The 25,331-nt window shown below is 31.5% G+C and overlaps 1 protein-coding gene across 1 annotated transcript; it reads left to right on the top strand.

Moving 5' to 3' along the window:
• Nucleotides 1–232: 232 nt before the first annotated feature.
• Nucleotides 233–23,532, top strand: LOC143073553 (regulator of G-protein signaling 9-binding protein-like). Its single transcript, XM_076249188.1, has 7 exons — nucleotides 233–869; nucleotides 11,325–11,491; nucleotides 12,714–12,844; nucleotides 13,547–13,685; nucleotides 15,049–15,146; nucleotides 20,735–20,796; nucleotides 22,981–23,532. The coding sequence occupies exons 1-7, from the start codon at nucleotides 747–749 to the stop codon at nucleotides 23,098–23,100; spliced, it is 840 nt and encodes a 279-aa protein (XP_076105303.1). The 5' UTR covers nucleotides 233–746; the 3' UTR covers nucleotides 23,101–23,532.
• Nucleotides 23,533–25,331: the final 1,799 nt, after the last annotated feature.

The following is a 25,331-nucleotide window of genomic DNA, read 5'->3' on the forward strand; positions in this document are numbered from 1 at the left end:
GTCGAAATGAACTTTAACGTTATCTTATGTTGTTTTTGGAATTATTAAACCTTCACTAATTCACAAGAGCAATTTCCGATATAGACGGATAGAAGACAAGTATATTGGAAAACTACTTTTAAGTTTATACTGCTAATCATCCAGTGCCAACAGCAATTAATATTTGAAAATTGATTTTCCCCAATAATATCGATAACATGGTATTTAAGTAAAGCTTTAAACCATGTCTAGTTACTGAACCTGACAAAAGGTTCACTGGAAACAGTGATACTTATGGGACACTTTATTTGTAGATCTTTCTATAACACTGGATATGGATACACAAGTCGATATTGCCTGGGAATTCCCTTGGTAATACAGGTGTTCTGTATACATGATGGAAACAAAGATAAGCCGCTATTTTCAATGTGATATTTGATGGAGATGAATCTTCAGTAAATTTTTTACATTGATTGTTTCACTTGCTTCCAATCGTATATCTTCATTGTGCACTAATACGTTTACCGATTTACTAAAGTTGATATATTCGAAGATCAAATGAAATTCCATCTTCTACTTAAAATTGTTGTTTTTTCCATTGAAGAATAATTAGTGATGATATATTATTCTATGAAGTGATAAGTTTATGTTAGTTCGAACATTGCACGTCTTTTGAAGGAAAGTATTTTAGGAACACATAAATCGAACTTCAGATACATTTTGAACATTTAATTATTCTATACCTCTCGTTATGCCCGGGGTAGTATATGATGAGCTCGCTGTCGCGTCTTAACGGCGATTCTCCAACAGTCCAGTTAACATCGTTTTCTCAAGTTAAAACAGCGCTGTCGGAGAAAGTCGACTCAACAACAAAACAGGAATGTGCTAAGGTAGGTTAAATGTAATATAAATATTTTCTATGATCATCTATTTTTGTTGTAGAATATTATATATAGCCAAATTTACATTAGTAAAGACATTATTTATTTATATTTCAATAAAAAAAGCAATCAATTGAAACCAAATCAGTGACTGAAATACTATCAGAAAACTATTATTACTAAAGCAACCATTGATATCTTGTACCAGGTACTTATCAATTAGATTGCAAACTCGTTATGCATATTTACCCGACGGGATTAATCTTTTAATCAACGGTAAATATCAAATAAAATCCTTCATTTATAAAGATATGGAAAGTAGACAATTTTGCTTGGTCTTTTTAATCAGATGCTAGAGTAGAGTTGCTTTTTATAGAGATGGAGATTTCCTCGCTGTGTTGAAGACCCATTTGTGGACATTTTGGCCCTTTTTTCGGGTTATTGTCTCTTTGACACCTCCTCCATTTCCTTTCTCAATTTTATCTGTTCATTTTGTTTGTTTATCCTCTACAAATCAATTGCCATAAATTTGTTGTCATCAACGATAGTATCCGTCCATTGAGTTTGTTTGTCCGTGCGTTTGTAGCCAAAGTATTTTACAAACAAACAGATCTAATTATTCTTTAGTAGTTAATGTACATGATTCCCATAGGAGAGGATGACCTTATCAGTTTCCAAGGTCAAAAATTAATATAAGGTCATGGTATAAACATTGTTAACGCAAAATGGATTTCATAATCACTGCGAAGAGAGTGGCCCTTATTGATTTTCATAGAAACCAAGGTCAAAGATTATCACACTGTCAACCCCATAAGGCTTAACTGACCAATTTTAACATACACCACCACCTTGAAAAGAAAAATCTATTGCAATTAGTTATCAAAGGTACCAGGAGTGATTTGGGGGTGAAGACAGTAATTTGATTTCCAGACTTAATAAACAACCATTGTTTGACCTATAATGGTTTACTTTTTACTAATTGTGACTAGGCTGGAGTGTGTCTCATTTCCCTAAGCTTATATCACATTTTCTTATATCTATTACCGGATCGGAAATGGAATGTTTCGGTTTACAATGACAATTTTACTTCTCTTCTACACAATCATATATAAATGAATGTCATTATAGTCAAATTGTTTTATTATTTATATCAACAATACCGCTATTAGTTTGTTACCCCGATTTTGTTTTTTGTCCATAGATTTACGAGTTTTGAACAGGGTATACTACTGTTGCTTTTATTTATACAATTTAGTTGGTCTTTTGTGATGTATAGACACAGTTTGGATGATCTAATCGGATACGAAAAAAAGCTGCAACCTCAGCGATTATTTTGTAAAGATGAATATCTGGAGGTGATGAATACTAGAAAATGTAAAGAAGAAATGCCCCTTAAACTTGAAAAACAATTATTTATGATAACTAAAAAATAATTAATTCAGATAACTGTTCACGTATGTAGTTAGTCATTATATAATATAAAAGCGACAATACAGTATTCAATATAACTTACAAACTTCTTTTTATAACTGTTTGCCTCAATTTAAGTCCAAATTCAGCACCCACAGCTATGTTTTATATGTAAATTTATACGTTACTGATATAAATAAAGGATTTTAAAGCGAATAATGTGCCTAAAAAAATCATAATCATAAAACTAGTGTGGTCAATTGGAGAAAAGAAGACAAAACTAAGACAAGAGTACGCGCTTTTTAATATGCATTTAACAAACATATTCGCTTCTCAAAAAAAATAAAATCACAATAAGAAATTACACATTTGCCCAACAATAGCCATTTCCCGAAACGATGTTGGTAAATATATATACGAGCAACTGCTTTACCTACAAAGATATTTTAAAGTATTCCAATGACACAAATACTAGCTCATAGATGCTTTAATCATCCAAAGGCTATCACAAAAACAGGTGTATAATAAACAACGTTAATCTTGATTATGTTGGCTGACGACCTATACACAATATCAGCTTCTGTCTAGATTTTAAAAAATGGAACGAAAACTGTAAATTTCAATACTATGATCAATGTACATGATAGAATAAAATTGAGAGAGGAAATGGGGAACTTTATTATGGTGTAATTAAAGTGTGAACCAATATACATTTAACTTTTTGCATAGCCTGTTGATTTGCTGTCTGATTGACGTATATGTATTACTCGTCTTCTTTTATTCATGTTTGCGTTAAGAACCTACTAAAATAAAATTCTGATAACTTATCTGTTAATGCTATAACCTTGAAATAATTAGCTGTTGTATTAAATTCTTGTGTTTGAATTTTCCTCTGAGTTCAGTATTTTTGTGATTTAATTTTTTTCCTATACATTGTTGTGATGTTGTCATGATAAGCACATGCTGCTATACATGTTACATTTCATCAAAACAATACAATTTGATATTGACATGCCTTGCGCTTGCTTTCTGTCAATTAAAAGTACAGATTGTACTGTATGAAACATACATGTTATGTGATTGTTACACAGGAAAAATTGCAACATATGTTTTTCATGTTTTCAAAACATATAAAAACATAGGAAAACATATGTTGCAATTTTTCCTATGTAGACAGTCAAAAAATAATAAACCGTACATATGTTATTGTTAATATGACCAGAAACTGAAGAAGTCCATGAAGTCTATCATAAATACTTCAAAATAAAGCGTGAGCGCATGGTGTTTCAAAGAATAAATGTCCATGACGGCTAAATTTTATTCCAGAAATATAATTATATTAAAAAACCTAAAGAGATCAAACTTCAAAAGATATAAACAATTCACTAAAGTTACTTGCTAGTTGGTTTTTAAAGTGTTTTTGAGTTATTGTCCTAAAACTGACCCCCTTTTAATGAATAAAACTCCTTAACTCGGAAACGTAAGATCTAAAATTTATAAAAATGGAAGGGAACTCACGTTAATAGATCTCAACAATTCACCATGTTAATTGGTTATAGTGTTTTTGAGTTATTGTTCAACATGTTGACGACCGACGAACGGACAAACAACGGAATACGTCCAAAAAACATGCGTATAAAAACTGTTGTTCAACTGACTTTAATTGGCTAGGATTACTGAATTATATTTGACCCTATCGTTAACGTAAAGGTATATCTCATTTGTAAAAATTGTTAAATGTAGTGAAATCATTATAAAATAACGGAAAGTAATCTCCATTATTATATAAATAAATATCGATTGTCACATAATGTGATAAAAACAAACGGATAAAATAGTTTTGAACAATTGAAAAAATGAACAAATTTTACCCACAACTTCCATTTTAATGAAACAGTGTAGTTTTGTTTAAGGGAGAGGCGAAAGGTAACAGGGGGAGGGGGGGGGGGCAATAAAACTCAGAAGTCGAAAAATAAACTGGCAACGCCAGGGCTAAAAAGAAAAGACCAACACACAACAATATTACACAAACCACATCTTAGAAAACCAAATACTAAATATGAATGGTCATAAGTTCAAAGGTCATTATATTGGTCAATCTGATGAAAATACAAGGCATGTGTTTAAGTTGTTTGTTAGTGTAGGCAAAACGTGAACATATAATCTGTGATAGAATATTGGTCAGATTTAACTATTTCAGTTTTTGTCAAAAAGTAATCCACTTTTATTAAGTGCTTCATAGCTCGATACAGAACAATATTTACTGCATGCAAGGGCTGAATATATTACTTGCTTTCGCAAAGCATATGTTAAATTTACAGATAAAATCCAATATTTCACATAGATGAATTACATCATTATCTATTATATGAATGCAAAAAGAGTGTAAATTATAACCATTTAGTCTTTTTTAAGAATAAATGTTACCTTTAACATGAAAAAATATTGACATACGCATGCGATGGTAAGATTTCTTAGGAAAGATGAAAAGCCAGTAACCACTATCTCTTCTGAAACAAAAACTACAAAGACATTCAAGATAATAACTAATCTATATTCTACGTTTCATCAAAGATATCCATTCTATATTGCATGCTAAACAGAAGTCATTTTTCAGTATTCCCGAGACGATGACCACCATTTGTTTTCCTTCACTGATATTATATATTTCTGTTGAGAACAGTGATGAATAACAATGGGGCTCTTTATTGACAATTGTAGTAAACATATTTTAATTAACGTCGGCGTAAGTTACATGGACTAAAGATTTTTTTGAAAATATATTTCTCCTGTCAAGTTACTGACATTTTACTTAAAATATTGAATGAAACTATAATTAGATTTGTCTTTTTTGTTACCATAGTAATTAGTAATTTACTTACTTCATTTCAAGTTTTCGGGAAGCATAGAAAGATAATATCAGGTTCTAATGCTAAATTTAAGACAGATTAGTTTATATTATTGTTATTTTTAGACTACATGTATGTAATAGTCAGAAAAAAAAAATATAGATATAAAATAACAACTTTCGTATAACAGATACCTGAATCCATTAAAGTTAGATAGTTATAAACGACTATCATTTTGGTTTTAACGTACGCCTAACGGACATGCAACGGATTGAAAAAAAGTTATCCGTAAAGCCTCGGTCACACCTTAACGGAAAGCTCGAACGGACGCCTAACGGATAACATTTCTTAAGGTTCATGAATTCTTATTATTCATAATCGATCTTAGACTAAAGGCACGTCTTCACAATCAAGCAGCTGTTATTCTTGCCAGACACTGCCCTTTGGCGACATTTTAAAGAACAAACCAAAACCAGTTACACCGTAACATTTTGAATATTTATGCGATTTACATGTATTATTATTGTAGCCTTTAATTTTTCCGTATACTTTGTTCATCCGTTTTATCCGGTACGCTTCCGTTAGGTGTTCGTTTTATGGTGTACTCGTCCATTGGATGTACGTTCGACATCCGTTCTGTCCGGTACGTTTCCGTTTCTCGTACGTTACATATCCGGTGTGTGTCCGTTATGCATTCGTTACACGTCCGTTTTATTCGGTCAGTACATCAACGGACTCCCAACGGATAACAATTTTTTCAACGGATAACTTTCATTTTCATTCGTTAGGCGTCCGTTCGTGCTATCCGGTAAGGTATGATCGAGGCTTTAGGCGTCCGTTCGAGCTATCCTGTAAGGTGTGACCGAGGCTTTAAGCTCTGTAGTTTGTCTATTGATTTATGGTGTTAATCCTAAGATACATAAACCATTAGGTCAAATTTATTAATAGTTTTAACAAACTCAATATTTGAAAACATTGAATCATTCTGCATTTTCCTTGTATATTATTGGAATTTATTATATATACATTTTTGTATTATGTCTTAATTCCATTCCTGGTAAAATAAAATTTTAGATAGACAAATGTATTCAGGACAAAATTAATTCTGTAACAAAGCCATTCCTATTCTAATCAGTATTTACGACAGACCTAACTTAACTTCACTATAGGGAAATTAATATTTACAAATAACTTACGTGTTAAATCCTAGACGAGAAAAAGGACCAACGCCATCATCTTTAGTTACCACTATTTGTTTTATAATTCTATTAGTGCCTACTACTACAACCAGGGCATGAGAACTATAGGTGTTCTATCTGTCCGTCCTATCGAAAAAAGCAACTTCATATGTTTTTTTCTTTCTGTTATAGACAGAGATAACGACAAATATTTCATGTAATCAATAGTCAAAGGCTAAATAATCTTAAGCTTAACATAGATATAGGAAGATGTGGTGTGAGTGCCAATGAGACTACTCTCCATCCAAATAACAATTTATAAAATTAAACCATAATAGGTCAATGTATGGCCTGCAACACGGAGCCTTGGCTTTTTAACAGTATATTTTGCGTCATTCTTAAACATTTGAAATCTCCCTTACATATACAAAACAAAAAGATGTCTGTAAACTTACAGTTGGTCCTTTTTCTCGTCTTTAGTTTTCTATGTTGTGTCATGTGTGCTGTTGTTTGTTTGTTTTTTTCATTTTTAGCCATGACGTTGTCAGTTTGTTTTAGATTTATGAGTTTGACTGTCCCTTTGGTATCTTTCGTCCCTCTTTTTTAACGCAACTAACAATAACCATTGGGCTATACACTATGTCAGGTCAAAATCGCCCTGTGTATAAAAAAAGAAGATACAAATTATTGGATACTATATAAGATCTGACGCCAACAACAGATCATCCCCCAACCTCATACAAAACTAATTCTTTGATATAACTAATGCCAACCGCTGAGTATCTTCTTGACTTCGGTCAAGGACATAAACCGTATCCGTTGTCACTGGACGTAGGGAAAAACTGACAAATCACTTTAACGCACAGTAAAACACTACTTGATATAGTGGAGTATGGTCTTCAAGTTAGCTATGCCAATCTACGTCAACCGAATTGTCGGTTTACTATAATTCATTTTATCACTTCGTTTTTTGCGTTTTTAAAGGCTTGTATGCGAATACGTTTATCAGTTAAGCAAAATAAAACATATTGTAAGGTAATAGTTTGACTCCAGAAATTCTAAAATAAGAAAATATAATTAAAGAATAAAAACGCTTCCTGCAGATGTTAAAAACGACATTAGTCTCTCGATAACAGTATAAAATATTTTTTTAAATTTGACTTAATATTTGTTTCAATTTTTCAAATTCTTGCATTTAAACCAAACACTGCAATACTGGTGACATTTCAATATTTTTTCACACATTGTTAAATATTTTCAACCAGAATTTACTGTGATTTCTTTATTTGACTAGGCTGTGGCTAATCTATGTGTTAAATCAGATTTAGGTAGACTTTAAATTAATATGTTAAATTTTTTTTTTACATGTTTATTATATCATATTGACATTACATCTGACAATATTTTTGACATTAAATTAGGGATTACATCTGATAGTATTCCTAGATGTCAATGTTTAAATCTAAACGTGTGTTTCTCTGTATAACGTGGTATCACTTTCTGGAAATTAATTATTAATAATTATATGTATGATGTTACGATATCAATTTTATTTATGTAATGGTATTATAAGAAAAACATGTTGCTATGACATATTTCACATACCGATATAAGCTGCCACTAGTATTTTTTTTTTTTGGTCTAAAACCCTGAACTATTTTGTTGTTGAATTTTTTGAATTTATCAAAAACATGCTTTGGTTAAACTGTTAAAAAAAGATAACAATTATAGAAAAATTTCAAAGTGTTTTAACGAAATGACATTCTATTTGACAATGAAGAACATCAGCAGTCGTAATAGAATGGTTACAGTTGAAACGTTATTTGTTTTATGTTCTGTATTTTTTAAATGGTTTTGCAATTTTGCACGAGGTGTCTGTTCTCTGTCAGATATTGTTTTACATGTAAAGTTGGCTAGGCGAAACATTATTTCAAAGCTGTAATCAATTAATCGGGGTTATAAGTACAATGCTTGTATAATATAAATTATGAGCACTAAGAACAGGAAATTAAAATAAGATTTAACCAGCTAAGAGAAAAGAAAAGAAAAAAACCTGTGATATGTATGTGTCCTAAATCAGGAGCCTTTTATTTAGTGATTGTCGCTGGTTGTTGTCTGTTATATTTGTTTGCTGTCTTTTATCGTACGTGAGGCCGATGGAATTCACCTCATGACGGTACCTTGTATATCTTACTATAGGGTATGTCTATTTCTGATTGGAATACCCCTTACGTGACCTAAAGTTTCTTACAATTATATCACTTGGTGTTTGTTTGAGAATTGTCTAGTTGGTAATCATACCACATCTCATTATTTTATTTTTACATTGTACAGTTAAATTATAACTCGGGGGCCAGAAATACAACATCCAGTAGACAATTAGATTTATTCACAACTTTTGTAGACTCAAGACGATACTCTAGACGATACAGCTTAACAAATTAACAAGAGAACTTTGGCTTGTGGGCAATTACATGAATTGTAATAATAAAAAGAAACGAAACAAGAGTACAAAACCACTTAAACTGAAATGTACAAATCATAACCGTATAAGCATAAAACACTCAAAATGAATTGAAAGTAGTATGAAGCAATAATGTGTCCAAAGAACACGGATGCCCCACTCGCACTTGTTATAATTTTCCATGTTTAATGGACCATGACATTGAGTAAAAAATCTTATTTGGCATTAAAATCAGAAAGATCGATACCATAGGAAACATGTCTACTAAGTTTCAAGTTGATTGGACATTAGCTTCATCAAAAACTACGTTGACAAAAAACTTTAACCTGAAACTCGCACTTTCATCTTCAGTGTTCAGTGGACCGTGAAATTGGGGTCAACAGTCTGATTTGCCTATAAAATAGGAAAGATCATATCATAAGGAACATGTGTACTAAGTGTCAACTTTATTGGACTTCAGCTTCATCAACAACTACATTGACCAAAATCTTTAACCGGAAGCGGGACAGACGGACAAACGAAAGGACAGATGAACGGTACAACAAACGAACGGACGGACAGACGAACGAACAGAAGGACGCACAGACCAGAAAACAAAAATGCCCCTCTACTATCGTAGGTGTATCGTAGGTGGGGCATAAAAATCTGAAAGAATCCATTGACATCAGTAATTATATTTGCAGACAATCCGAAAATCTTAGACTTGCTGTTATTTCAACTCGAACGTTAAGATTAAGTCATAACCGAATAAACTTCAAAAATGAAAATAAAAATAAAAAAACTATAATTTTACATGTTCTCTTATCTGAGATAAACTGAAAAAAATATATATAGTTGTTGCTTCTAAACTTTCCTTTGCAATGTTAATTTTAATGTTTGGCACGTGTTCAGAGGTGCTATTGATTAAAAGCTGAACGCAGTAATCATCTAAATACTGTTAATGATTAAAATAAGAATAAAACGGCATTATCTTGTACGATTCAATCTTAAGGACCAAGGAGAATATATTATATAACAAGGTTATTGTCGTAGAATAAGTTAATATGATATTGTTGTGCCATAAATTTTAGTTCGTTTATTCCTTTCTGTTGACTGTGAACGATTCGAATCGTGGAATACAAACGGGGGTTAACTACTTAGTTTTGAAAGAAATTTTATATTTTTATTTACTTTGATCTGAAAATCAACTTCCCAGTAACCGGATTGTCAAAGAAAGGCAGAAGTTATCAAACTCATAATTAAAAAGAAAACAAAAACAACAAAACACATAAAAATTTCACAAAGCACACCAATGAAAACTTAAGACGGAACCCAACCGAAACCGGTGGTTATAACAGGTGCTCTGGAAAAGTAAACATATCCTGAACCACATTGTTACATCGTCGTGTTGCTCTGGTAAAGTAAGCATATCCTGAACCACATTGTTACACCGTCGTGTTGCTCTGGTAAAGTAAGCATATCCTGAACCACATTGTTACACCGTCGTGTTGCTCATCTAAGTACATATTCAGTGAAAAGTCTAATTCGGAAATGTCAACGTCTCGGGACAGAGGACCTGATTATTGTTACGACAATTAGAACAAATCCGTCGTGATCTCTGAAACAGATATTCTATGAAATTGCGGTCAAAAGTCTAATTTGACTGTAAAATAAGAAAGATCATATCACAAGGAACATGTGTACTAAGATTCAAGTTGATTGGACTTCTATGATAACGGGCAACAGCGAAGGAAAAACCATGATAGCACTAATAGGAAAAACATGAAAGGAAAATAGCTTTAACTGAAAAAAAAATAATTATACACCAAATTCTTTAACAATTGGTTTGACTTATTTAATTACTGTAAAAAATTGGAACTTATAGACATATAAGACTATAAGATAAACATAGCTAAAAAAATTAATAATAAAGCTTTAACATCTCACTTATTGTACAGGTACTTCATGTTTCTGTGTTGATTGTTTATCAAACACATGATCGGGAAACTCAGGCACCAAAACACGGATGGTTATAACAAGCCAAGGTTTTCGATCATCAATTATCATTTAAAGTTAAAATAACTTTTTACCGGATTTGTTATTACATAAGCAACATGATGGATGCAACATGTGGAGCAGGATCTGTGTACCCTTCCGGAGCACCTGAGATCACCCCTAGTTTTTGGTGGGGTTCGTGTTGTTTATTCTTTAGTTTTCTATGTTGTGTCATGTGTACTATTGTTTGTCTGCTTGTCCTTTTCATTTTTAGCCATGGCGTTGTCAGTTTATTTTCGATTTATGAGTTTGATTGTCCCTCTGGTATCTTTCGTCCCTCTTTTAAAATAATCTTTTTCAATAATTAATTGTACATAATGGATTCGTTATAAAGAAAAGAAAAAACGTGCACAGAGCACTAAGTAAAAATGCATCTCTTTGTTCAACAATTTCCTTAACAATATATTCACCAGAAACTTGTCTGATGTGAGTTTAACTGCCAGTTATATCTTAAACAATAATAACAGTAGTAGAATCAGTTATATTTGATAGTAATTATAATAATGATGATAGTTTTATTTTGTTTTAGTATGTAGCTGAGCTTAACCACTTAACAGCTGTTTACTGTACACATGTTGTGTGTTTAGGAGGATCTCAGGACTCTGATGATTTGAGGGAGGAGTTAAAAAGGATGCGAATACAGGCAATCGAGCTTGCTCGTACCAATCGTTTGAAACTTGTACCAACCCTCAGAAAGTAAGTTCATAAAAGGAGACGTGAAAATAAAAAAGACAACATGAACGTAAACAATGTTTTTTTTTTTTTAACTTTTTAGCTACATGAATGGTTTTACAAAATAAGAAAAAAATGTCTTAGAGTGTTACAACACGAGTTTTGATAATATAATAACATAATTTATAAATTTGAAATTTATTGATGTAGTATTTCAATCTCTAATTGTATTTAATATGTATATTTTGAAATAGTTCCATGTTAAAAGGGAAAATGAACATGTCACAAAATAACTAAATTTATTAACTCGACATTCCTCCCCACATCCTTGTTATCATTAATTTTAATGATCCATCTTCTAGAATTCCCCAACTTACATTATTACTACTTTTAAAACCTTTTTGTAAAATGTAACGTTCCCTCCACAGACAGAAAAAGTAAAATCCCAAAAATACTGAATTCCGAGGAAAATTCAAAACGGAAAGTCCCTAATCAAATGGCAAAATCAAATGATAAAACACATCAAACGAATGGACAACAATTGTCATGTTCTGGACTTGGTACAGGCATTTTCAAATGTAGAAAATGGTGGATTGGACCTGGTTTTATAGCGTTAAACCTCTCACTTATACGACAGTCGCATCAAATATTCCAATTTATTGACAACGATACGGGAACAAAATGTTACAAATAGGGATACAACAACAACATGAACCCCACCAAAAACTGGGGGTGATTTCAGGTGTTCCGGAAGTGTAGCATACCCTGCTCTGCATGTGGCCCGTCGTGTTGTTCATGTTATTACAAAGCAGATAAATAATCCAATTCAGTAAAGGGAACGGGATTATATTTACGGTATAAGGGACATATCCGATATAATCTGTATAACGGATATTTCATAACAGTCAACCAACTCGTGATGGCGACCGTAAAACTTACGAAGTGATGATTTCAACTTCACCCATTTGGAACTCTTGCTTTAAAAATGAAAAGATCTCAGTTGTGAAGCTGAAATCATCTCTTTTGTAGCAAAGTTTTGTTTTCAACCGACACTCATAGTCAATTTCTAAATATAAGTCATTATCAAATGACAACATCAAAAGCTCAAACACATGAAACGAATAGATAATATATTGTCATACATGCGTCATTTGTAGAAATTCTTTTTATCTTATAAACTCTCTATGCATTTTCATGTGAATTCTTTTTGTATTTTCTAGTAATCTTTTTGTGTTTTTTTTTCTAGTAAACTTTTGTGTCCAGAGGATGTGAAGGACTTAGAAAAGATATATAATATGTTCTCAGCCTGTCTGGAATATTTTGAAATTCAGCTTTTGAAAACTTTATTTGTTCAACGAGAATTTCCTCTGCACTCAGGTAAACCTATCATTGAGGTTGCTTTCACTGATGCAAATTTACAAAAAAAGAACTTATCAAAACTCAGTGTCGGCATATCAAAATTAATAAGATTTTATTGTTTTATACATAGGAATCTTTTTAAACTGCTCGATAGCTTAGAGGATAATGCTTAAAACGCTTTAAAACCGCAACGTTAGTCCAAATTAACGTCTCCGTTGTTTCTTAACTCTACGCGTTTCTTTGAAAAATAGAACATTGATATATATATTAATACCCCTTAAAATCGCCGAAGGAAAACAACAAATCATTTATGAAGAACAAATTGATATGGTCTAATGTGATGATCAGGGTTTAAGTTACTAGAAATAACCATATAACATTAGAACGGATACGGATGCGAAGGAAAGGTGAACAATCCTAGTTACTGGAAATAATCAAATAAAATAGTAATGGACACCGATGATAGAGAGGAGTAAACATTCTGTATCAAATTGTTACACCATGATAACTATAATTCATCTTAATATAATCACACGTGAGCAAATGAGACAAACATAAAACAGTTCTAGACACACATATTCCGCAATGTTAGGATAACCATGATATATTCAACCTAACTTCAAGTTCAACGTATACATGTACTTGTCAGTAGCAACATAGATACTATGGTAAATATAATAAAATGAAGCAATTATATTGTATTTTCAATTGTATTTTCAGATGTGAAAATACTTATAAACACTGGATGGGCCGAACCTTTTAGTATATGCAAGAAACACACCGTAACCTTGGAAAGTTTAGATAATACTCAATGTGAAAAGAAACTAGCCGAAACAGAGGAAATCAAAATATTAGAAAAGTAGGTCGCAATATTTTAGTATGATAACCAATGTAACAGTTAGCTGTAAATGTCTCTTTAGTAACATTCTTTGTTTTTTTCGATACCAACTACATTAAACGAGTTTGATCATCAAAAAGTAAAATTGAATAGACAGATAAAATATATTGGTCATCGAGAAATGGATAACACTAAGTTTTAATTGATATTGTGAATCGAGATTAAAACCTACTGACATGTTTTTCTTATTACTTCATTGTCAACTTCGGGACATATAAATGGTGGGTATGGCATAATAATCTAGACAGCTCAGGTGTACTAAACAATTGCAAAACTTCAATTTATATTTCGTTGCTCGCGAGTGCAACATCATTGATAACCATTCTGTATTTCTAGCATCTGGCAGTGCCGAGAGGCTATTCTTTTGAATAAAACATAGAAAAGAATAATAACGACTTGAAGTATATATCGATCAACATTATGATATTGTCTTTCCTTTAAGTTCAAAGCTTTTATTTGGAGGACTCTGCAAACACAATATTTTAGCATGTGCAATATTTATTGGATTTTGTGTCTAATTTGAAAGTTTTTATTATATATAAGTATGGTTTTATTGGAAATTCGATCCGTATTTAAACAAATTAGTTTGCGAACATTTATTGTAATTCCTATGTTCTATGTATCGGTCGAACGTAATGTGAAGTTTATAGACGTCAAGCAAATGCACTTTGATTTACAATGCAACATGTTTGACTAAAACTTGGCAAAATAAATTTCCACTGTTGTTTATGAGAGTAAATTAGTATTCAGAAATACAAAGAATGACAAGGAACGACAAAACAGCTATAACTTATCGGGTACAATAACAATTTATTACGTCAAAATATTGATCTGAATATTTAACAACACATATAAATTGACTCAAAACAGCAGGTTGTTCCATGAAATAATAAAACTTTATGACAATGCTTTTTTTCTGCCAGTTTATTCCACACAGATTGATTCTATTGACACGCGTGTTGCGAGGTGAAAGTTACAATGTATTGTTCAGAGAATGAAGTACTTAACAAAAATTGAAAGAAAAGTTTTTAATTTCATGATCTGTGAACATTTTCGCTATATATTTCTGTGAATGAATTAAAAGTTCTTATTGAACCAACAAAAATATCAAAATAGGGCGTTAAATGGTCAAACAAATTATCGATGCAGGTTTACAGTTGCAGATCTTCAAATTCGTACATGGAAGGGTCATTATTTTCAATAAATAGAACACAAAACCATTTTGTTAAGATTGATTACAAATCATTTATCACAATACTATTGTTATGAAACGTTTTGCAAGATAAACATTCACTCCTAAAAGCAATTCTCCTGATTTTTTCAGAGATATAAGTGATTTGCAAGAACTTCTATACAATATAAATAATCTGATTGCCGTCCAACCTTGGGAAGTAGACCCGGATGTCGGAACTGGTGCGACAGGTAAGTCCTTCAGATTCTATGTATAGTATTCAAAGTCATTAAATGTGTAGAGGTTTCATAAATTTCACTTAATATTTGGAGGAGCTACTTAATAAGCAAATAACAGTATCATAAGGACAAACTCAATCATGTTATGACAATAACAGTTAGGATTAGAATATGCTCAACTGTACGCTCAATCATGTTATGACAATAAAGTTAGGATTAGAATATGCTCAACTCCACGCTCAATCATGTTATGTCAATAACAGTTAGGATTAGAAGATTCTAAACTCCACGCTGAAAACACAGTTGTTTACCATTCGTTTGATCTGTTTCAGCTTTTGACTTTGACATTTGACATTTAAAGAATGAATGAATGAATTCTTTATTTGCAAAGCAGTAGTTACATGCTATAGCAACACAAACATATTTACATTGTGACACACAATAAACAACAGAGAACAATATAATAAGATATTACAATAGAAAAATTATCAACTTATTAGATGTGATCTAATCTTCCAGGCAGATTTCAAATAATTACATAATTTTCCAACTAAAGATCTAGATTTTGTTTGATACAGATACATAAGTTTTGTCACATTTGGCCACGAACAGTAATAATTTGGTAAAAACTGCAGCCGTACATGTCTATACACAGGACACACTAACGTAAAATGGTATTCATCTTCAACACTTTTCATATTACAGCAAGTACATAATCTGTTTTCTCTTAGTATATTTGTATAACGCCCCACCTCAACATTTAACTTCATAGTACCACTACGTAGCTTTGTGAAAAAATGTGAATTATAGTTAAAATCTACGTAATCTTCAAAACCAAAAATCTAATTTTAAAATTCTGTACATAGTAAGTTTCTCACAATCCTGTATAGATGCAGACCAGCTTTGAATATATTGATCTTTTAACCTAGTTTTTATTACATCTAATGATATATTTATACCAGACTGCTGGTACCATACAAAGTTTAAACCAATACTAAACAATAGGTCACGAACATTAGAAACCCAATTAGTTTTACCAGTATTTGCATCTCTGAGTAACAATATATAAATATCATACACAATAAGTGGTTTATGAGTTACAATTTTTAACCAGTATTTTAAAACTTTTTGTTTTCTAATTACATTTATTGGCAAACGCCCTAGTTCGCCATATAAAAATACATTTGTCGTACTTTTACCCAGTTTCAAAATAGATCGACAAAACGGGTATGGATAATTTCAACATCATTTCCACGATGGAAACCCCAAATTTCCGAAGCATAATTTATCACAGACGCAACCATACTATCGAACAAATCACATTTCTTTTTCTTCGTCAAGTATAAACCCTTTGTAGAATTATTCAGAGCTGCCAAAGATCGTGAACCTTGTAAGGCTAATCGCTTCTGTGTTTTTAAAAATTTTCCATTACAGTGTATCAGCATACCAAGATATATATACGAATCGACAATTTCTAGTTCTTCGTTGTTGTGGAAAAATTTTGCAGTTACGGGTTGCCAGCCATTTTTGAATACAACAACTTTCGTTTTGTTAATATTCACTTCTATATTCCATTTATTACAATAAATAAGTAGTTTATCAAGTAGTTCCTGTAGAATTTCCGGAGATTTCCCAAATAATATAGTATCGTCTGCAAATAGTATTAAGTATATCAGAACTTCATTAGTATTAACTATGTCAGCTGAAGGACTAATATTCATGTCTTCAATCAAGTCATTTATAAAAAATAAAAACAGTAGAGGTGATAAGGGCTCCCCTTGTTTTACACCAAGAAAATTTTCGAATGAGTCGGACAGTAAATCGGCAGTTTTGACACGCATTTTTACAGATGAATATACTGATCTAACCATAGTTACAAACTTTGAGCTGACACCACTCTGTAATAGTTTATAAATGAGAATCCTCCTGCTAATTTTGTCGAACGCTTTACGGAAATCCACAAACGAACAATAAAGTTTTTGTTTATTTTGAAGTGTTTGCGAAATTATTCCAAATAAAATAAATATAGCGTCTACAGTTGACTTGCCGGGTCTAAATCCAAATTGGTTATCGATCAATATGTCTTCTTCTTCGGACCAACTGAGTAAACGATTTGTCAAAATAGTTGTATAAAGCTTCGATAAAACACTGATCAATACAATCGGACGATAATTATTAGGATCGGATAGATCACCACTCTTTGGGACAGCAACTACTAGACATTCTGACCATGAATCTGGGTATATTCCCGAACTATAAATGTAATTAAATAGAGTCTTCAATATTGGCGCAAATACGTCAGTACAGGCAGAAAACATTTCACTTATTAGTCCATCGTCACCTGAACTTTTACCGGACTTCATTTTTTTTATTGATGCTACTACTTCGTCTTCAGTTATATCAGAGTCTAATTGTGTAACATTTATATCGCCAAATACCGTATTGTCTATGAGATTACGAACTTCTTCACATAGATCCTGCGAATTATCTCCTAGTATTGACTCAAAATGTTTCATCATGGTTTCGTTATCAATTTTACACTTGTTGTTCACTTTTCGTTTTAACGACGACCAGAACTTTCGCGGTTCGGTACTAGCTAAGTCGCAGAGTTCGATACCTTTTTGACGTTTGTATTTAAATTGTGCTTTTCGTTTCATTTCATTATAGTTGTTTCGTGAAATAACGTATGCCTTTCGGTTGACGTCTGACGGGTGATGTTGGAAAAAGTTTCTAGCCACATGAAAATCTTTACGTGCAATTGCACAATTGTTATCAAACCACTCGTTGTTCGGCCTAACTTTAATTTCATCTTGGTGTATTAACAAGGATCTACCAAAAACTTTATGAGCACTATCAAATAAGATCTTTGTAAATTCCTTAACAGCATGATTTAAGCTATTTGTATTGGTAATGTTATTCACTAAAGACAATAAATTATTTTGATCTTGTTGTATAATATCTATATATTCATTAGATCTTTTTATATCCCACTTTATGTAATTGTGAATCTTTGGAAACGATAACTCCGGTCTGAAATTTCGGAATTCAAGTTCAAATAATAATGGTGCGTGATCAGAAAATTCGTTGAAATTCAACACATCAAAATTCTTAATAAGTTTATAATCGCTAGGTGAAACAAGTAGGTAGTCGTTGACACTCCTGCCATTCATTGTACAGAATGTAAATTTTCCAACACGATTTCCTAGTCTTCCATTAGCAATAGTAAGGTCAGTATTATAAGATAACTGTAAAAGTTTTCGACCAAATGCGTTAACGGTTTTGTCTACGGAGTGCCTTTTCGGAACAATCGGGGTTTCCACGTGGTCTACACTTTCTAAATACAGATCTAAGTTATCATTTGATAAAACATCATCAATTTCACCAATACGACTATTTAGGTCGCCACACACTAAAAATGAACCTTTTTCTTTATACTCTAAACAAACACGTTCTATAATATCATAAAAATCAACATCACATTTGTTATAAAAGTTTGATTTTTCATGTGGAATATAAGAAAAACATATGTAGATATCATTTGCAGTATTGAAAAATTCATGATTTAGTTTAATTATAACAATACCACAGTCTATCTCTCTATCTATAGAAATACCATCTGATAACTTTGTTTTACAAAAAATCGCTAATCCACCTTCACTTCGAGTACCAATTTTAACATTTCTATTTAAACATATAAGTTTCACAAAACCTTCTATTTCTATAATATTTTTCTCTTGTAACCAAGTTTCACATAAAAACAAAATTTCGTAAGTATTTACAAAATTCAAAAAACCATTGTCTTCATAACAAGAATTTAAACCATGTACATTCCAACTTAAACATTTTAAATTGTTCAATTGTTCCCTGTGCTGCCCCTATGGGACATACTCTTTACCACCCACAAAAAGTTTGTCCTTCACAAAATATGCCTTGATATCCCTGGAGCGCAGTTCCTTCAGTAGTGGTAATTTTTCTTTTCTACGTTTTTGTATTTCCAATGGTAATTGTTCAGAAATTCCAAAAGGTGAATCTTTCAAATTCTTTGAACTTTTCTTTACAAGATCCCGCATCTCAAAATTTGCAAACTTTACCAGGATTGGTCTCTTTTTTCAGCTTTTTTTCCCAATCTGAACGAATCAAGTATTGTAATTTTATCTGCAGGGTTTTCATTTTTTAAGTATTTACCACAAAATTCCAAAACCCTTCCGAACACAGGTCTGTTTCATTTCCCGGAATATTGTAAAATATAAGATTATTTCTCATCGAACTCATATGGACATCAGTTAACTCATTTTGTAACCTGTCATTTTCCTTTTTTACTTGGTCGATTGTTTTGCTCAACTTTTCATCATTCACATGGTTGTTTTTTAACTGCTTTGCTAATTTGTCAACTTCTGTTTTAATATTTGATATAGAGGTTTTTTGCGTTTCAAATTCGTTACTGATATACTGTGTACTGGACTCTATCTGACAAAAACGGTCGTCTGATGCATTTGTTGTGTTTCTAATTTTGTCACTTTTGAATTCAAATGGTCTAACTTATTTTCAAATCTATCTATTCTACTAAATAGTTCGTCTACCCATTGTGGTCTTTGTTGCATAGTGGAAAGCATTTGGGGCGAGACGTGTTGCATAGGCATAGGAATCATTCCAGTGTTTGGCGTTGAACACATCTGTTGACTTTGACTATGACTTGGAAACATATTATTTGGATTAGGGCAGTAAAAGTTAGTGTCTTGTGAAAAGCTAGACTGATTCATATTGTTTATCATATTTTCTTGCAATAAACTTTTTAAATCGCCGTTATCCAAGTGAGTACTGATTAACTGTTTGTTTACATTTGTAATGTCACCTGTTTTATCGCCTTCCTTAGTATATTTTGATTGAGGTTTACTTTTTTTTTGTTTCGCCTTCTTTTTCTTTGGTTTCTTTCCATCGGGATCATTTGTAGCACTATTGTCACTTGTGTTACTTACATTGTTTCTTTTCTTCCCCTTATTGGGCATATTTCACATATAAAATCATATTTTAGTCTCTCGACTAAAAACCTCGACTGTCCATTACATGTCACATTTGATAAGGGCCTTTCCGTTTTAAATTTTACTTGAAGTTCGGTAATTTTTATGTTGAACTTTTTTGTTTGTGGCGACATTCATGCAGCATGTTTAAACCGCTGAATTATTTATCGATTGGTAAGGGATCTTACAAATTAATGTAGGATGCAGTCACAGAAACAATGATATATATTCATATATATATATAAATGAATTTTGAGAAGACATCTGTTCGCGCCCTTTTCAGTTTTCATAGCTTCTTCGTACAATGATATAATAATAACTATGGTAGAATTATTATGGAAAATAAAAATAAAAAATGATCCGACTAAAAGAACTGTGCCGACAAAGCAGACATAAAGGTTTTGCTTGACAGAGCAAATAACCTCTGATTTGCTAAAATGTCTCTGAAATACAAATTGAACATTCATAACAGTTAAACCAAAAGAATTCTTGGCAGATTTGAAAAAAAATATGTCTAATATACATACTTATAAAACCACTCTAAACATATTTTCTTAAATTTATGTATTTTCTTTTGAATAGAGTGCAGCAATTCTGACAACTCATCCGATACCTCTTCTACATCCTCATTGAATGTTCAACGAGTAAGTATTGATAATCAATTTACTTAAGTCTCCTAAAGTGTTCTACCCCAAACCTATAAATCTATAATCATCACTTGAATTTAGAGGAAATCTTTCTCTTACGACGTTATTCAGACATATTTCACTGGTAACTATGCATATTTTTGAAGACTGATTTGTAGTGATTAATCTGAAAATGAACTTCCACACATAGCCCAATTTTAAAGTTTTTATAAAAGTCACTGATTTTTGTTTCCTGTTTAATAAAAGTCAAAGTGACAAAATCGTATGTTGTCATTGCACTAAAAATACATTGCAATACCGTCTAAAGTAGTTATACAGCCTAACTTTTTGATATCAAATTAGTGATAATAAGAATTATCTATATATAATACATATATACATTAGAAATGGCGTTAGTTACGATAATAATAACCAAATGAATAAGACTATCGTGTGTATTATATTACCATTCCCCTAATGAAATACATTTAACGTAATCAAAGTACTGAAGTACTGGACATCGGATGACCGCAGGTTATGATGGAAGGTCACAAGCACTTGTCGCAGAAAAAAGAGCATATCTCTATTTCTGAAAGTAAGGTTAAGGTGCATAAATATATTTTTTGTTCCAAGACATGTTCCTGTTTGGATGATGAATAAATGACAGGGAATTAAATTTCACAGTAATGATTAGCATATGTAGTGATATTTAATCAATTGTAATCAGCATAATCTGGTTTGTTGTTATATATTATATTATTATTTGTATAACAGTTATAAATGTAGCAAATCATCTTAATAACACTACAGGCAAATTTTCATCCATTTATTCCATCATTCTATTCTACTATTTCGGTGATAGTACAATGCATGTGCATGCTGGACACTGTTCTGTAATAATTCTTTTTTCTTAAAGGTTAGATTGGAGTGTGCATTCATATTTCTCCCACTGTTGTTGCAAAACACCTTCAAGATATTCTTCCGCATGCGTTAACACAAATTTTCGGTATTAATGATTTGTTCTGATAATTATTTTTCTCATGACAAAACATTTTCATATCAATTATCTATGTGTCTATAAAAATTCCATTGAATATTTATTGATCAATTAGATATGTTACAAGCGATAACATATCTTATTTTGTATTCGGTAACGTCTGTGTATTTATGCGATTTACATAACGTGATGAGAACTTAAAAATACAAGGGTCGTTAGCAGAATCACTGCGTTAACATTATACCGGAATGACCTCTCGAGTAATCCGCTGTAAAAAAAGTAGATGTGGTATAATAAGTATGATTGCTAATGAAACTACTATGAAAGCAGTTATACCGCACGTATCAATAATGAGCAAAATTCACATTTAAAAACAGGTATAAAAGGCCCTAACATAACAAAATCTTACACATTTGAGGCCCAAACTAGCAAAGGTAATTTGAATCTAGAAGTCGAAGACAAACTGATAACGCCTTAACAAAAACTATGAAAATACCAACCAAAAGTAAACACACCACTACAACCCGACGTTGATAAATGTTACTCGTTATATTAATAAATTTTACCCGAGATAACAAATTCACCTTCCTGGTAGCTTGTTAAACAAATTAAACCTATTGTTTCGTTCACACACAAACTTTATTCCACAAACAATCATGAACGATCAAATTATCTTTATTAAGATATTGCAAAATATCAGCTGCCCGACATACTGTAATGTCTTTGAGTCATAACTCGCCACAAAAGCTTCATATTGTAACCTATGACAAGGTACAAACGAAGCGTTTTGTTGAGTGAGCGCAGTTCAAACAGATATAGTCATCGGGACGCCCGATAATGTACAATATCATAATGCATAAAATCTGATAGCTGGTTAGTTTGCTCGTTTGAATTGTTTAACATTTGTCTTTTCGGGTTCTTTAATAGCTGACTAAGTGGTATTGGTTTCGCTCATTATTGAAGGCCGTATGGTGAAATATAGGTTTTAATGTATGTGTCATTTGGTCCTTGTGCAGAGTTGTCTCATTGGCAATCATACCTCTTCTCTTTTTTTATTTATACATACATGATACTGCTAAGTCAAAGAAGCTGCTGATTTTTAAAACTAAGGTCTTTTGTCATAAAAGAATATGTTTTGATATGAAATTTGAATATTTGTATTTCTATGATGTTCTTACATAAACCTGAGTATATTTTTCTTTCAGGGTATAAGACAAGGATATAAAAGGAAAAGATGTGTGATCATTATAACTGTGTCTTGTATTCTTTTGATATCTGTTGTTATAACAACGATAGTATTATTACAAGAATCGCCCTTCAGCTGATGTTAAATGCATATAATATCGTGTTTTACTGTTAATGACATGCGGTACTACTATTACAAAGAAATGACGAATTTAATTACAATTTTAGACTTAAGAGTTTAATATTTCTACAGATATTCATCCTTATCAATTCAGTTTGTCAGCTATACCTTTCATGATAATATATAGTGCAATTGCGTATTATTCTTGTAATTAATAGTTCGGTCATCTTGTTCAAACTCAATTACATTAAATATATTAATGCATAATATCCTTAATAGTATTTTAAATTATTGCATTGCATTAACCTTTATAGGCATATTTTGATTGATTATTCTGTAACTGGACAGCTTATCACGATAAAACGGAGAAGAACGCGAATAAACTATAATGCAATGGTAAAACCGTATGTCAAATTGTTTTTATTTATTTCAAATAAAATATAGAAAAATCTATGGTCTTGCTATAATAAAATTGTCTGTGCCACTTTTTGTTCATATAACTCTCCGTGTGTTTCGGTGTTTATACATCCTTGGCTTTCAATTGTTTTCGTTTTGGGTATTCCCGGTGAAGATTATTTCAGAAAAGCGCATTTAACGCTTTTGATGTATGTAGTAGTAATTTTATTTTCAAAATCGGATGGTATCGATATCATAAACTGAAGTCCAAACGTCTTAATTTTGTAAACAAAAAGGCAATTTAAAAAACAATTATGAACTCCTTATTAAAATCTTTATTACTGAAATTAACAATAAAATTCACTGAAAACTATGACAAGATAGAACACTCACATATATAGTATTTCGCCTGTGAAGAATAAAAAGTAAAATCACAAAAATACTGAACTTAGAGGAAAATCAATTCGGAAATTACATAATCACATGGCAAAATAAAATAACAAAACGCATCAAAAACGAATGGACAAGAACTGTCATATTCCTGGCTTGGTACAGGCATTTTCAAATGTAGAAAATGGTGGATTAAACCTAGTTTTATAGCGCTAACCCTCTCACTTTGATGACAGTCTCATCAAATTCCGTTATATTTACATTGATGCGTTAACTAAACAGACACAATAAATAAAATAGTCAAAATATGGGTACATCAGTCATCATCGTATAACAATTTTAAGGGAACAATTTAACAGAACACAAAAAACATCTATCTACAAACACATTCATAAGTAATCGTGACGTCATACAAATGGTTAATACATGCAGAATTCTTATATGATTTGCATATCTACAAATTCTTGAATCAGAGTTGTCCGTTTATAGTTATCAAAAATACCAGGCTTATAATTTAATTCGCCAGACGCGCATTTTGTTTTCAAAAGACTCATCAGTGACGCTCTGATCAAAATAGTTATTAAGGTGAAATTAAAAGAAATTAACGAGCATTGAGGACCTAAAATTCCAATAGGTTGTCCAAATACGGCTAAAATATTTCTCCTCGCTTAACACTTCGATATATCATGCTGATGAAAATGATTTCGTAATCTTCACTGTTATCTATTCACAAGCGATACACATGAACGGGATTCATGCAGAGGTTTCAAGCAAATTGATATTTAAAGAAAAATACATAACTGTTTTTCCTACTTTAAACAACTTATATTTCATAGATACCAGGTTTAAATTTCTACATAAGAAAATGCCTTTAGTTAGGAATATAACAGTTATCCTTTCGTTTGATGTGTTTGAGCTTTTGATTTTGCCATTTGATTAGAGACTTTCCATTTAGAATATTCCTAGGAGTCGGGTATTTTTGTTATTTTACTTTTTTTTTTGTATCAGAAACATTGTTTTGCAGACTTGGAATCGCATATAAGTCATAGATATACTCAGTAGTTATACGGGGAAATTGAGGCAGATAATCGGAAGTCAAATGCTGAAAACGAAATATATGTTAGATTTAAACTCGTTAAAGATACCAGTATTAGAACTGAATTTTAAAAAATTAAAAATAAAATAAAAAAAAAAGAATAAACATGAAAAAAAGATCAAGCTCAAATACAGAGTTTAATTTAAATGATGATGAAAACAGTAGAGAGTTTTTCAAAAAATGGCTGTATGCAATAGTTAATATAGTGTTGAAAATGACATAAATGTGTATGTGCAATACTTTACAAAAGTTAGATGTTATAAAATGTCAATTAATGATATTAGATACAAAAATATGGTGTAACATATATGATTTAAAAAGACAAGCGCTTATATTTATATCTAAAAGGATGTTCAATCGGACATTAT

Source organism: Mytilus galloprovincialis, chromosome 4 (assembly GCF_965363235.1).
Source record: "Mytilus galloprovincialis chromosome 4, xbMytGall1.hap1.1, whole genome shotgun sequence".
In the NCBI taxonomy this organism is placed as follows: domain Eukaryota; kingdom Metazoa; phylum Mollusca; class Bivalvia; order Mytilida; family Mytilidae; genus Mytilus; species Mytilus galloprovincialis.